General features: G+C 58.1%; 1 protein-coding gene across 1 annotated transcript; it reads left to right on the top strand.

Moving 5' to 3' along the window:
• The first annotated feature begins 1,488 nt into the window (after nucleotides 1-1,488).
• Nucleotides 1,489-13,877, top strand: TNFAIP8L2 (TNF alpha induced protein 8 like 2). Its single transcript, XM_065420281.1, has 2 exons — nucleotides 1,489-1,565; nucleotides 13,169-13,877. The coding sequence occupies exon 2, from the start codon at nucleotides 13,174-13,176 to the stop codon at nucleotides 13,732-13,734; it is 561 nt and encodes a 186-aa protein (XP_065276353.1). The 5' UTR covers nucleotides 1,489-1,565; nucleotides 13,169-13,173; the 3' UTR covers nucleotides 13,735-13,877.
• The last annotated feature ends 1,995 nt before the right edge of the window (nucleotides 13,878-15,872 follow it).

Genomic DNA, 15,872 nt, shown 5'->3' with positions numbered 1-15,872 from the left:
TTCCCTCTCCGGAATAGCCAGGCCAGCGAGAAGCAACCAGCTGGGAAGCAGCACCTCTGATTCAGGGCATGCAAGCTGAGGCCAGGCAGAAATCTGCCCCACGCGCTTAGGGGAGAAGGGGGCTGCCCTCCACAGCAGCATGTCTTGTCAAGGGCCAGACAAGAAGTTAGATCTGACATGGCAGGAAACAGGATTCCAGGTTGTGTGGCTGGCTGATCTGGGGGGCAGGGCAGACAGGGGACTGGGCTGGGTTTGGAGCAATGGTGTGACCTGGCGTGGCAGGAGGCAAGAGGGGCAGAAAGCAGCATGGGGTCAGGTGTGTCGGCTCAGGGCTCTGCCAGGCTCCATGTGGCCAGCGTCCCCTCCAGCCTGATGCTTTGAGATCCTTCGCTGCCACAACCTCCCGCTGCTGGTGGAAGAGCCCACCCAGGGGTAGGCCCATTGTGCTCAGTTTACAGACTCAATGCTGGGATTTCCGAAGAGCCGGGGCCCCGCACAGCCGGGGCCCCGCACCTGCAAACCCAGCAGGGTTTTCTCTGACTCCGACCCCACGCTGGGAGTCCGACCCCAACACAAGGTACCCCGGCATCAGCCACGCTGCCTCGGCTCTGATTGGCTAGCAACAGCTCTTCAAAGCCCAGTGCTGCTCGGCAAAGGCAGGGAGCTTGTCTTGTGGTTAGAGCAGGTGGGCTGGGAGCCAGGACTCCTGGGTTCTATTCCCAGTTGTGGGAGGGAAGTGGAATCTAGAGGTTAGAGCTGGGAGCCTGGGTTCTATCCCTGGCTCTGGGAGGGGAGTGGGGTCTAGTGGTTAAAGCAGCGGGGGCTGGGAGTGAGGACTCCAGCCTTCTAGACCCAATTCTTGGAGGGAGCATAGAGGCTTCCCTTCGGAAGAGGGAATGGAATTCATGACTCTGCCACTGACTTGCTATATGGCCTTGCACAATGACTTTCCCCGCTGTGTGCCTCAGTTTCCCAATCTATATAGCGAGACTAACAAGATTAAAGCCAGCCGTGTGGGCCAGTGGGTAAGACACTGGACTGGGAGTCAGAACACCCAGCTTGTGTTCCCAGCTCCGTGACTCATCGTACGGCCTAAGGCAAGTCACTTTCCCTTCTCCGTGCCTCAGTTTCCCCCTCTGCTGAAGGGAGATTAAAAGCACCACCCTGGTGGGAAGGGGCTGATCCTTGCAGCCCTGTTGTGATCATTAGGCAGACGGGTAAAGGCTCCTTGTCTTGGCAAGATCAGGCTGAACCAAGGCCAAAGCGCCTCAAGATAAAGATCTCAGGAAGTTGAGAGAGGAAACAAAAATCTCCCCCGTATCTGACCCGCTCTGCCTGCCAGCCGGCTGTTATTTGTGTCTGCAGGGAGCAGTTCAAGCCCCGAAATAAGTCAGCTCCGTCAGCTGACGAGGGCGGGCCCCAGCGACGGTTCCTCAAGGAAGTTTCACTAAGGTTATCTCGTCAGTGTGCTGCCGATTCGGGTTTTTGCCCTCCTCCATGCCAAAGCCTGCTCCGGGGGAGCCTGTATGAGCAGGGGGAGCCGGCGGGTGACAGCCGGGGACGTGGTGAGTGGCTTCTGCGCTGGCGAGGGGGCGGGTTGGCGGGCGCGTGGGGCATCCCGTCCCGTCGGGAACGAGGTGCGTCAGGAACGAAGGAGGGCTGTTTGCGGGGGATGGAGGGGTGTCGTTTTCAGTTCAGTTTCCACCGTAACGAGTTGCGACAGGCAGCGGCTCTGAGTCACCGAGGATGGAATGGGGGACGGTTGGAGATCAGGCTGGGACACGGGGCTGGAGCCTGGCACAGGTTAGTGCTGCAACAGGGCCAGGCGTCTCGCTCGCTTCCTTCCTCGCCCTGATCCTCCTGCCCTGCCTCCTCTCCAAATGCACCTCGGCGCGCCAGAGATGGAGGGAAGGATGGGGAGGATGCTGGCTAGGGGAGGTCTGTGCCGTACTAAGGGTGGTACAGGGAGGGGGGCAGGGAATCAGGACTCCTGGGTTCTATCTAGCCCTGGGAAAGGATGGAGTCCAGTGGGTTAGAGCCAGGGGGCTGGGAGTCAGGACTCCTGGGTTCTGGTCTCACTTCTGGGTGGGGAATGGTGCCTAGTGGTTAGAGCAGTGGGGTTGGGAGTCAGGACTCCTGGCTTCTCGTCCTGGCTTGGGTGAGGAGTGGGGCCCAGTGGGTTAGAGCAGGGGGGGCTGGGAGTCAGGAGTCCTGGGTGGGAAGCACCCAGCTGGGAAAGGTTTAACCATTTCCAGGCCAGGCTGCATTGCCCACAGGGGAAGCTGGGTTTGAGACCAGAAGCGGGGGCGGGGGGAGGCCAGGAGCAGACACGTGGGTCTCACTACACAGGCAGTTCTGCCTTTCTCTCAGCGAAGCAGGGCCTGTCCCAGGGGAGCCAAGGCTCTGCCTGCTGCCCTAGAGCTGCAGTGCTGGGAGAATGGAGGCTGCCCGCCCCGGACACCCCAGATCCCCTGAGTGCGAAGGACGCTAGTTCCCCAGGCGATGGATGTGTGTCCCCGGTGGACAGCTGTGAATGTGCCTAAGGCAGGAGCAGCTGAGGCGGGCGGAAGGGAGATCTCAGCAGACCCACTGACCCAGGCTAAATGCATCACAGCACCCCCTTCCCCTGCATCACAAGGTGCACTGGAGACCCACACCCCCCAAGCCAGGGCACAGGGAGCAGTGAAAGGCTAGTGGGGCTGGGGAGGGTCAGGGCTTTGCTGGCCCACAGGGGGCAGTAAACCCCAATCGTGGCAGGGCTTCGGGCCTGCCGAGACGCCGCTTTGCTTGGCCGAGGCAGGGCCCAGCAATGGTGCGGGTAGCTGATGTCGGTGGCAGCATTAATGCCGCCTAGCACCCCAGACGGGCGGCCGAGCGAGCCATCGGTGGGGGGGTGGTGCGGGGGGCAGTTGCTGGCAGAGTAGAGAGAGGAGCCTGGCTGCATTGCTCTCCCCGTGGGCAGGGGAGGAGGGGTTAACAGGACATCGCCCTGGCTAAGATGATTGTAGCCCACCGGTCAGTGGAGTTACAGCCCCCCGCCTAGCGCCTCAGCCTGAGCTGGTGCTTTGAGATCCCTGCTTCAATTCCCAGCATGTCAGCCAAGATGGCGGCTGTCCTGCTCCCCATCCCAGGGAGGCAGTGTTGCCTAGTGCTTAGAGCACTGGCCTGGGACCTGTGCTCTATTCCTGGCCCTGCTGCGGGGTGACCTTGGGGAAGGGACGTCCCGCCTCCATGCCTCAGTTTCCCCATCTGTGACACGGGGGTGACGATACTGACCTCTCTGGGGAAGTACTTTGAGATCTACTGATGGCAAACGCTTGGTCTGATTATTACTGAGCTCTGGCACTCTGCCCCCGTGGGGTATCCCCGTGGGAAAGCCCGTTAGCTTTCTGATGGCCGAGCGCTGGGCCGGATGCTTGTCAGGGATATTAATAGGCAGGCAACTAAATTAAACCATCCTGAGAAGGCGATTTGGTCTCCTGGGCTGTATGCGGTGCCAGCAGCCGGGAGAGGTGTGTGTGGCCTTAGCAAAGCCGCTGGCTGGGCCTGTGCCAGGCATGCAGCTGAGTCATTCAGCTGACACTTCAGGGTTCTGAAAACCTAGCTGCCTCACAAGCCCTGGGATGATCATTGTCCCCATTTTATCCTGGGGGAAACTGAGGCATAGAGCGGGCATAACTTGAACAAAATGCTGCAGGCAAGTCATTGGTTGAGGCAGGACTAGAACCCAGGAGTCCTAGCTCAGCACTAGGCCACACTCCCCTCCTGGAACCAGCAACAGAACCCAGGAGTCCTGGCTCCCAGGCCCCAGCCCTCATCGCTAACTACATTCCCTCCATGAGCTAGGAACAGAACTCAGGCGTCCTGGCTCCCAGTCCCCTACTCTCACCACTAGTCCTCGCTCCCCTCCCAGAACCAGCAATAGAACCCAGGAGTCCTGACTCGCCATCTCTAACCACTAGCTAACACTCTCTCCTCTATCTGGGAATAGAACCCAGGAGTCCGGGTTGGCACTGCCCCGCTGTGCCCACTTGACAGTGCTGCAGCTGTGGCACACCCAGACTCCAGTTTGCTCTGGGTTTGCTGGCGGTGGGGCCGGCACGCCAGTGACATTTCCCAGCTGTTCCCTTACCTGAACTCTCCTGCCGCTGAGCGTTTGCCTCCAGGCCGCCGAGGCTGCGGGCTACAATTCACCGCCCTGCGCCCAGGTTCAGGGCTGCGTGGCAGCAGGTCAGGCTGGCGGAGGCCCAGGCACACCCCATCAGGAGAGTCACTTCCTTGCAGACCCGTCTGGCTTCGGTGGGAGCCCAGTGAGGAAGGTGGCGCTGTTCGCACGGGGACAGGGGCCACCGTTCCCAGCCCTACCTTGCGATGACACAGGCTGGGGCTAGTCCTGGCTGCCAGCCGCCAGACCCCAGTGTGGGTGACTAACCCGTGACTGACGGCTCTGCCCTGGGAGGAAGTCTCAGACCGAGGGGCAGCGGGAGGCTGTGAATCTCATCTCAGTTCCGGCACTGACTCACCGTGGGGCCTGGAGCAAGTCACTTCACCTGGAGAGCTCAGGGCGCAATGCAGGGATAATGGGGCTTTCTCCCCGGGGTTGGCAGCAGGCTGAGTTTGTGTTTGCAAAGGGCTTAGGAGGATTGTTGTGGCTTCCAGGTCTGCACTGGCACTTAGGACCTTTGCAAAGGCCCCGTGGGTCAGGATTATCGCCACTGTACAAATGGGGAAACTGAGGCCCAGTGATGTGCCAAAGGTCACAGGGCAAGTCAGAGCGAGGACTAAAACCCCTGATGTCAAATCGTCCCCCTGCTCTAACTACCAGAAACACTCCCCTCCAGAACCCAGGAGTCCTGACTCCCAAGTCCCTTGCTGTAACCACTAGACACCACTGCCACCGTCCATGTGAAAAGCCCCAAGCTGGGACAACCCGCTTACAGAGCCTGCCATTCATGGGAGCCCTCCCCACCTTAGCTCAAGCCAGCTTGCAGGGCTAGCATTCCCCTCCGCCAGAACAAACGACTTCTCAAGGCCCCCTGGTCTGGCCGCCCCAGCTTCCTCCCAAATGGCTGCATCCTTCCAGGAGCAGAAGGGGGTTCTGGAGGCTGGGGGAAGAGGATGCATCTGCTGAAGGCATCACCAGCAGCAGGACTGAGCTGAGCAGGCTGCGCTGCCGGGCAGTTTCTGTGCTACAGGGCAGGAGTTTAACCAGGGCAAGCGGAAAGGCAGTGACCTGTGTGAGGTCACACAGCCCCTCTGTGGCAGAGCCGGGAACAGAACCCAGACGTCCTGACACCCCAGGTCCTATGCTGTGAGCAGTAGACGCCATTCCCCTCCTCAAACCAGGGATGGAACCCAGGAGTCCTGACCCCTAAGGCCCCCTTCGCTAACCACTAGACCCCACTCCCTTCCCAGAGCCAGGAATAGAACCCAGGAATCCTGACTCCCAGCCCCCCCGCTCTAACCGTTAGAGTCCACTCCCTTCCCAAAGCTGGGACTAGAACCCAGGCGTCCTGCTCCAACCACTAGACCACACTCCCTCCACATAGCATGTCCTTCTCCAGGCTCTTTGGCCGAGAGCCGGGAGGCCCCCTTCCTTGCCTGGGCCAAAGTGGGAGATGGGACGCAGGACTCCAGTAACAGACGGAATCAGGCCGCAGCCCAGCGCACGCAGCTAGTTGTCTCTAATGATCAGGTTCACCAGATCAGCCGCCGGCAGCTACACCGGTGAGCGACACGCGGCAAGGGTCTGCCCTTCCCCTGTGATTTGCCACGACGGCTGGCTGCACCGCTCCGCCTCATCGGCTCGGAAGGGCTGCCAGTCTCCCCGGATGAGATGCAGTCACTCAGCCAGTCTAATGAAAGCTACTGTTATCCAAACCCTGGGGCAGATGGTTGACTCGGCACGCAGAGGATCCTCCTGCTGCCAAAGCACAGCCAAGCAGCTGTGGAGATCTCTGCACCTGCAGCCAGGGGCACAGAATTTCATCACATTCCCCAGGGTGACCCTAGGCAGTGCTGCCTTCCTGAGTCTGCAGACAGGGCAGCCTGAATTGATAGCTGAGAACGAAGGCACAAGCGATGCCCTTTAGCTCGGCAGGCTGTTGACTCTGAACCCTAATGATGCAGGTGCAAATGCTAAGGTTGTTTGCTTTTTTAGCCAGCAAAACTCCAGTTGCTTTCTGTGGGCTAAGCTTGGGGTTGCAGGAGGAGCTTGGGGCTAGTGGGGTGGAGCTGGCCTGAGCTCCCCCCATTCATGTAAATTACTTTGTTAACTCTTAACCATAATGATGATGATGAGAGTGTCAGTGACACCATGGGTAACTATTTCACTGCTGAGCACCTTTTAAGGGAAGCATCCAGTTACCCTGGGGCTACTGTGTGGAGTCTGAACTACCCCGTTTATGGCAATAGGTTTGTTAACTCTGAACCCTAATGATTATCATATAAATGTCAATGTGGTTAATTATTTCACTGGTGGTCACATTTTTAGCCAAAATATCCAGCTGCCTTGCAACTGTGGTAAGAGTTTGGGGTTGGTCAGTGGAGTCTGAGCTACTTCCATTATCTCAGTGGCTTGCTAACTGCATCCTGATGATGGTGGTGTATAATAACTATTTCACCGTTGATCATAGGATTGTGGGAGGAGCTTGGGGGTTGATGGGCAGAGCCTGAGTTGCATCTCAGCGCTATCTTCTCCTCAGTCTAATGACTGCGCTCGAATCTTTTGATCATTTTCAATTGGGCTAATAATATAAAATAAAACTAAGAAATACTAAATGAACAAAGAGCCATTTGAACCTAAAGGCCCCCACACCCCACCCTGGCCAAGAGCCAGGGAAGGCCCCTGTTACCAGAATTCCCATTTCCTGGTCTCATCTGTGCTAAGATGTTCATCCTCCCCCTTTACACTCCCATGACATCGTCTTAATCGAACGGACAATGGGGAAGGTGGAACAGGGGTTGGACAAATCTGGCCTCTCTGGGAAGCACCAGACCCGGGCTCAGGAAGAGACACAGATGTTATGCTAAGAGGCAAGGAGAAAAACAGGAAGTAAAGCTGTGTGCACGTGAGACAGAGAGAGAGAGAAACTTTCTTCTCTAACAGTCTCTAACCAAGGATCTCAAAGAGCTTCGCCAACATTAATTAAGCTTCCCAGCCCAACCAGAAAGCTGGCCTCGGTGTCGGTAGTGCACTCACTAGCACTCGAGAGGGTGCAATGCCTTGCTCTGCCCTCGGACCTATCACAGAATCGCTCTGTGCCTCGGTTTCCCCACTCGGCTAACACGGCTGTCTGGTCTATTTCAATTGCCAGCCGTTCAGGGCAGGGAGTGTCTCTCGCACTGTGTCTATGCAGCACAATGGATGGTTGGGGCCTTCCCGTGCTGCTGTCTTAGAAATCTAGCGTCTCATTGCCCAGTTCCGCGCAAGGTGGCCGGGCTCAGACATAGGGGAAGAGAAAGTGTTTGTTTCAAGCTCATTTTTGCAACTACTGTATCTTCTGCGGTAAGAGGCACTTCCTGGCAGCTTTGCAGTAAGGGAGGTGGGGCGGGCAGCCTCTGTCCGGCTGGCCCGGAAGCACGAGGGAAGGTATCGATCCAGCGTAGCCACTGGTGGCACAAATGGAGACGCCTCGGGGCGCCAGGGGTGACAATCTTGGCTCCCTCCCTGCAAGCTCTGCCACATGCTGGGAATTTCCCTCCTTGCCAAAGCCAGGAGAGCCAGAGGCCTAAAGACACAGGTTGCGTGGGCAGTGCTGCTGAAACGGCCTGTTGAGATGCATGCAGAGCCTGCCCCCTGCCTCCTCCCCCACCTGCACTGGTGTGCCATCCCCTGGTACTGCATCACCCATCCCCTGCACCACTGCACCATCCTCCTGCACCACGCCCTGCAAGCTACGCCAGCCCCCTGTTACTGCACCATCCTCCTGCAATGCCCCGATTCTGCACCACCCCTCCCCCATAACACTGCACCACCCCCTGCAATGCCCCCTGATTCTGCACCACCCCCTCCCCGTGCAACACTGCACCATCCCCCTGCAATGCCCCCTGATTCTGCACCACCCCTCCCCCTGCAACACTGCACCATCCCCCTGCAATGCCCCCTGATTCTGCACCACCCCCTCCCCCGTAACACTGCACCACCCCCTGCAACACTGCACCATCCCCCTGCAATGCCATCCACACCGACACTCCAGCCCTGCAGCGCCATTGCCCCCAACCCCCTGCATTAGCCCCGCCCACCCCTGCATCGCTGCACCATCCCCTTTGCAAAGCCTCCCAACTCTGTATCACCCCGGCAGTCGCTCCCCCCTCCCCTTGCATTAGGACAGGGCTTCCCCGGGGCTGCCCTGCTTTACAAGGGCCTTGGGCAGCCCTGGACCAGGGGGAACATAAAGGAGGATTAAAGGCCTCCCTGCCCCAAGTGCAGGAATCGAGGCTCAGCGTCTCAAAGCTATTTAGGCACCGAACTCCCAAGGACCCTACAGGAGAGAGGTGCCCAGTGACCCAAGAAGCTCTGAGAATCAAGGCTTCAAACTGGAGAGGGGCTGTTTCATGGGGAGCTATATAGGGAAGGGGGCTGCGATTGTGGTTCCCCCACATGGGGGGGGAGAAGGGGACGGGTGGGATTCGACATGTGCTGGAGTCTGCAGAGCTGGGGCGTTTGCTTTTCTCAGGCTCCCTTCACCCGCTCCTGCTCGCAGGTCCTAAAGCAAAGAGGTGCCTGCCCCGCCCCCAGCACCACTGCAGCTGAACACCACAGTCATTGCTGCATTTATTCTCCCGAGCACTAGGGGGCACTGTGCTGCAGAGAGGGGGGGAGTCAATAGGGGGCGCTGTCCATTTGCAGTCGGAGCTGACCCCAGTGCGGTGCTAGGGGGCGCTGTGCTGGAGGGAGCGGGGGGCTCTAATAGGGGGCGCTGTCCATTTGCAGTCGGTGCTGACCCCTGTGTGATGGTAGGGGGCGCTGTGCTGCATGGAGCAGGCTGGGGGCTCAGTAGGGGGCGCCCTCCCTTCCCAGTTGGTGGGGACCCCAGTGTGGCAGTAGGGGGCGCTGGTCTCTTTCAAAATGAGACCTGGAGCCGAGCCCCATTTTGCAGGCGGGGCACTGAGGCACAGAGAGATGCTCTGATTTGCCCACCCAGGTAGAGCGGGGCCGACCCAGAAATAGAACCAAGATCTTCAGAGGCCGAGCCCGCCCTTCCTCTGCCAACCAGGGCTTTCGTCTCCAGCCCTTTCTGGCTTCAGCCCTGCTCACGGCTTATAATGGGATGTGTCCCCTCTGTCCAGCAGCTGGTCTTTCCTCCCTTTCCAATCACACACAAAGCCAGCAGCGCTGCTGGGAACCCTGGCTGCCCAGACCCCGCTCCAGTTGGGGACAGCCAGACTCAGCCTGGGGCCTCACACCGAGCGCAAATTCCTTCAAGGAGGAATCTGCAATTTTCCAAACAATACCATCCACCAGGGCCCCGTTAAACTGGCAGGGGCACTGTCCCCCATCCCTTCCCCAGCAGGCAGACTAACCGGGAGCCTTCCTCTAGCCGATCCACCCTCCTCTTCCTCCCCCCAGCCCGATTGATTCAGCCATGTCACAATCCAGGCAGAGCAGCACTAGGGCCACTGCTGTGGGGCTGAGATGTCACCAGCTGACCCCAATGCAGGGCTAGGGAGCAGGAATAGAACCCAGGAATCCTGACTCCCAGCCCCCTCCCCAGCTCTAACCATTAGACCCCACTCCCTTCCCAGAGCTGGGACTAGAACCCAAGCATCCTGCTCCAACCACTAGACCACAGTCCCTCCACACAGCATGTCCTTCTCCAGGCTCTTTGGCCGAGAGCCGTGAGGCCCCATTCCTTGCCATTGGAGGTGGGGATCCAGCTTTTCTCTGCAGCCACAAGGGCTAGAAACCTACTTTGTTTTTAAACGAAAGCTGAGATTCTTGTATAATCACAGGATTCCGGGAGCTGGGGCTTGAAGAAAAATACCAAATATCACGACACTTGCGCTAAAGTCACCCCTTAAGGAACCAGGATTTGGGGGGGGGGACTCATGCTCAGTGCTTTCTCAGAATCAGGCCCCCCAGAAATTAATCTCCAAATCCTCAGTACAGAAAATCCTGGCTGTTAGTTTTAATTTGCCTGGTACATTTGCAGATGCTCTTTGTTATCCAGCTAAACAGCTGCTGCTTTTCTGAGGCAAGGTGTTCTGTCTGTCTTCTATGGACTTAGCTAGCCCCCTTACCTTATTATTGAACCCCTCACCATCTGTAATGTATTTTTCCCCACAACACCCCCGTGACGCAGGGCAATTATCCCCATTGGGCTGATGGGGAAACTGAGGCTCTGAGCTGTTAGGTGACTTGCCCAAGCTCACCCTGGAAGTTTGTGGCAGAGGAGGGACTTGAACCCAGGGCTGCTAAGCTACTGTCCTAGCCACGGGACCATCCTTCATCTCGGAAGGAGGCAGGGGGCTAGCAGAGAATGGTTTGCTCCATTCATCTCTGGGTTATGGGCCCAATGCCCTCCCACCACGCCAGTGTATTTTGTAGGCCTAATGCCAAATATGGTCCAAGAGGAACTTTAAACCTAGGCAGGTTTCCACTGCGGAGTCCAGGATGTTGTGTCATTACCAGTATAACCATTGATCTGTGGACAGAGCACTAGTCTGGGACACACAAGAGCTGCTTTCTATTCCCAGCTCTGGCAGTGGCCTGGTGGATGACCTGGAGCAAGTCAATCTGCCTCAGTTTCCCCACCTGCCTCAGTTTCCCCATCTCTAAACCAGGGATAACCACACTGCCCTTCCTTTGTAGAGCGCTTTGATAACGGAGTGCCGAGGCTACTCTGGGGCACAGCGTGGGGTTAGTGGTTTGCACCGCACAGAAGGGGAGATCCGGATTTAACACCGGGACTCTGACACCCCCAAAGGCCTGTACATCCAGGGCAGCTCTCGTGACTAGACTGGCACTGCTGCGATGTGACAGTGCAAAAGAGGGCGTCTGTGTCATAAGCTGGTGGGTCTCAGCCTAGTTCCTGGCAAACCCTCACCTCAGAAGCCTGTGTCATCCAGCACAGCTGCCATTCACTGCCCCAGCGGTAAAAAAAAAGAAGTGGGTAAACGAACCTTTTAGGTGTTCCAGGGGCATCGGAGGCACGAAGGGGTGCAGAGATGCCCTGATGGTGAATGGGTTTAGTCTAGCAAATTACGTCAACTTGTCCGAAACACAGGGTGTAACGGTCGGCAGATGTCTCCAGTCAATCCACACGTGCCGAGCACTGGCTGGCTCACGGCAGACTGGCAAGCCATGATTTCAGTGCCTCGGCTGTTGCTGAGCACGACCAGCTGGTAGAGACGCACGTCAGCTGTGGGGGGACGTGCAGCCAAGCTGGGCTTATCAGAGGAGCGAATCAGCGCTTCAGCCCCCAGACGAGAAGTGGGTAAACGCCATGAACCCCAAAATGAGAAGTGGGCAAAACTCCGTTTAGCAGCGTTGAGCGTCGAGGACCCCACCAAACTGCTCCCGCTACGGTCAAGCCAGCCACTGAACGCCCACGCTCCAAGGGCATCCCCTCCAAGACAAGGCGGCAGGACTTGAGCAGGGCCAGCATGGCTGGGAACCGCGCCCTGTGTCTGTCCAAGCTGTGCCCTGCTCTGTCTTTGAGCCAGATCCCCAGTGGGTGTAAATTGGCACCGAGGGGAATTAACACCCGCTGGCCTCTGATTTTGCCAGGAATAAATTTGCTGCTAATGGAGCTGCGGAGCCAGGCAGGACATATGTGCGCAGGGAACGTAGCACGGCCTCTCCCCGGAGCAGTTTTGCATTGGGGTGCCTGTGTCTCATCGGTGCTTTGCTAAAAGTGAGAAACGTCCGCGAGCCCCAGGTGAGAATTGCAAGTGACGTGCCCTCCGCTGGGGCTGCACTGGGACGGTTTGATCCACATCCCCCTCCCCTCCAGCTCCCGCCATCTGGGACACGTCCGGCTCCGGAGCAATGGCAGAAAAAGAACACGGTGCTGCTAACTGCAATGGGGTGGGATGCAGAGGGCACTAGAGGAGAGGGGCTGTCTGCCGTGACCCCAAATCACCATCTGTAAAGGGGTCCACAAGACACACAGAGCGCAGATATTTGCTGAGTGATGGGGGGAGTCACTGGAGAAGGAATGATGGTAACAAAAATTCCCTAGCCCTTAACAGAGGACAGCAGCAGCCCCATCTTACAGATGGAGAAACTGAGGCACAAAGAAAGGAGAGAATCACCCACAGATCAGCATAGGGCATGGGATAGAACTCAGGTCTCCTCTATTCCAGTCTAGGTCATTAGCCCCTAGCCCACAGTAAGGTGAACAAAGTTAGTACTGCTGATACTCCCTTGGGGTCATGCAGTCAGCGCTCTGACGCTCAGCAGGCCAGGTGAGGCCATGGAGGGGAGCCCTCCAGAGCACTTGGGGCAGAGAAGCCGTCCCCTCAAGGAGTCGCTCAGGCCAGTGGAAAGAAGGGGCGTCACACCCCCAGATCAGCGCTACAGCACGTTACACTCATAGAATCAGAGAAGATCAGGGTTGGAAGAGACCTCAGGAGGTCATCTAGTCCAACCCCCTGCTCAAAGCAGGACCAATCCCCAACTAAATCATCCCAGCCAGGGCTTTGTCAAGCCGGGCCTTAAAAACCTCTAAGAATGGAGATTCCACCACCTCCCTAGGGAACCCATTCCAGTGCTTCACCACCCTCCTAGTGAAAAAGTTTTTCCTAATAGCCAACCTAGACCTCCCCCATTGCAACTTGAGACCATTGCTCCTTGTTCTGTCATCTGCCACCACTGAGAACAGCCGAGCTCCATCTTCTTTGGAACCCCCCTTCAGGTAGTTGAAGGCTGCTATCAAATCCCCCCTCACTCTTCTCTTCTGCAGACTAAACAATCCCAGTTCCCTCAGCCTCTCCTCGTAAGTCATGTGCCCCGGCCCCCTAATCATTTTTGTTGCCCTCCGCTGGACTCTCTCCAATTTATCCACTCCCCTTCTGTAGTTCCTCATATAAATACAGGAAGATGCCCGGGGCAGGGCTAGGACTCAAAGCTAGCTCTGCTGAGACCCAGCCCCGAGCCTTTACCACAAAGCCCTCTGTCATCCCCACACCCCGTAACAGCAGCGTCTCTTTGCTCCCCCTGCAGCCACAATGGAGACGTTCAGCTCCAGGAACCTGGCCCTGCAGGCTGAGAAGAAGATCCTGAGCCACATGGCCAGCAAGTCGGTGGCGAACGTATTCCTGGACGACACCAGCAGCGAGATCCTGGACGAGCTGTACCGCGTCTCCAAGCTGCACACCCAGAACCGGTCCGAGGCCCAGAAGGTCATCAAGAACCTCATCAAGGTGGCCGTCAAGATCAGCGTGCTGTACCGCAACAACCGCTTCAGCACCGGCGAGCTGGGCCTGGCGGAGGAGTTCAAACGCAAGCTGCACCAGGGCGCCATGACGGCCGTCAGCTTCTACGAGGTGGAGTTCACCTTCGAGTCGGGCGTGCTGACCCAGCTGCTGCAGGACTGCCGGGATTTGCTGCTGCAGCTGGTGGAGAAGCACCTGACGGCCAAGTCCCACGGCCGCATCCGCCACGTCTTCGACCACTTCGCCAACGGCGACCTGCTCAGCCAGCTCTACAGCCCCGGGGAGCCCTACCGGCCCCACCTGCAGAAGATCTGCCAGGGCTTGAACAAGCTGATAGAGGAGGGGAAGCTGTGAGCGGGGTGGGAAGGGGCCTTGCCTTTCTCCTCCTTCTCAGCCAGCAAAAGATTATGGGAGTTGGGGGCCTGGAAGCACCTTACTCCCTTAAGCACCTATGGAAATCCTAGGCGAGGAGCAAGGACCTTCAGATTTATAGGGGATGGAGAACTGGAGGATCCAACAGGACAATCAAGACTCAGGCGTGTCCTGGTTGCACTCAGGCCCGTCCGTGGTCTTCGCATCCGCCCCAGTCCTCTCCACACCCTCATGGATTGGCCCCCCGCCCCCGACTCTTTCTCCCCGTCAGTGACTCTTGCAGAGCGGTTATTTTTGTACACACTCGTCTTGTCATTGTTACTAACACGTTAAGGGGGAGAAGCTGCGCCCGCCTCGCTGTGTCACGCGGGGGGATCTGCTGCAGGGGGGGCACCAGGGTCAGCCTAGGCAGTTACCCCTTGATGGTTCAGTTTGTGAGGCCGGCGGAGGTGGGGCTGGGTTCAGCTCCCGCTGCAGGGCATTAGGGGGCTGGGCCGATGAAGGCAATAGATCAAGTCCCCCCCCAAACACTCCCCATTGCGGGGTTGCCCGTGGCCAAAGGGATCAGTCGAGGCTCCACCGAGCCAGCAAAACAGAGGGGGGTGGCAGATTCTGAGCTTATACGTCAATTGCACATAAACGCAACGCCCAGGGGAAGGGACCAGCCACCGGCGTGAACCCCTGTCCTTGCCACATGGTTCCCCAGCGGTCAGGTCTAGTCCCCAGGGCTGCACTCGGTGGAGCTCTGCCCCGGCATCAAGCTCAGGTTTGGGAGCTTAGCTTCAGCCACGCAGAGTTTAGGACTTTCCCTCCCCGAGCCCAGCTGCTGACGCTGCCAAAGACACGGGTGAGGCCACGAGCAGGGTGAGAAGGGGGGACCCCACGTGAGTCAGAAGCTCCGTCAAAGGTCCCGCAGGCAAATAGTAGGGTCCCCCCCATGCCTTTCCTAGCCACTCTGCCCTCCTGCCCCAGCCCCTCATCCCCGCCAGCGCCGTAATCCCTTGGCTCACAGTTTATGGCCAATGCCATGGCAGCCTATGGTAGGCTGGAAGGTCGGTGGGTTTCCCATGGCCTGTCGGAGGGAGGCGGATGATTCATGACTCGAGGAGGCCCCTTAGCAGCTGGGCTCCCTCCACTGCGGCCCGCGCGAACCCAGGGGCTGCAGAGGTCAAGCAAAGATACCAGCAGCTTCCTCGGAGCGGGCGCGTTGGGAACAGATCAGCAGACAAGGCTACCTTGGCTGGCATGGGCATAGTTAAAGGGTGGGCATGCAGCCCTCAGAGCCACCCTCCCCTGCCCGGTTTGCTGCCACGCTGGATGCTGCCAGCTCACCGAGAACGTGGCTGGACGGTGCACATCGCAGGCCTGTGAAGTCAAACAGCGCCCAGCGTAGGAAGGGGGAGGCAGGGGAGACCAGAGCCAGAGCTCCCTGGAAAAACAGCCCCTCGCCAAGGGGGGCATGAGGCCGCCTTCCCGCTCTGATAGCCTGGCCTGATCTCCACACACCCCAGGGTTCCCCCCACCCCCTCCAGCACTCAGCTGCTGGCCTGGCACTAACCCAGCATATGGCTTTGTCTCCCCCTCGTGGTTGGGGTAAGAGGCTGATTGGTGCCTGGTGGCATCAATTAATGGGGGATGGGGGGGAACAAATGCCCCCCCCCTTCCCCAAAGTTTTTGCACTTGCTCAAAGTTCCACAGGCTTTCTGGCCCCCGGAAATTAAAGCACTCCAACCGCTCACTACAGGAACCCCTGGCTGTCAGTTTTAATTTGGCTGGTGCATTTGCAGATGGAGGGGTCACAGGTTCGATTCGCCCAAGCTGGGGGAAGCTGCTGGCTTCTCCACATTCCAGGAGCTGCCTTCTACGGAAGATATTAGACCCCAAAAGTAAAACCTTCCCTGCCCATGAGCATCTGTGCTGGTCCCACTACAGCCTGACAGGTGGTAATTAATCAGAGGAGGAATGTAATTAGGCTTAGGTACTGCCCCAACCTGGTCAGCATTTGGAAGAGTGCCTCCCAGGTGCTCCAGCAGCTTGCACTGGTGGGTCAGTAGGGGGCGCTCTTCCAGCCACATCAGCCCTGATCCCAGTGCTCGGTGAGGAGCTGCTAAAGGTGCCGG

This window comes from Emys orbicularis, chromosome 20 (genome assembly GCF_028017835.1).
Source record: "Emys orbicularis isolate rEmyOrb1 chromosome 20, rEmyOrb1.hap1, whole genome shotgun sequence".
NCBI lineage: Eukaryota > Metazoa > Chordata > Testudines > Emydidae > Emys > Emys orbicularis.
The sequence above is the reverse complement of the archived record's forward strand: the minus strand, read 5'-3'. Positions and strand labels throughout refer to the sequence as shown.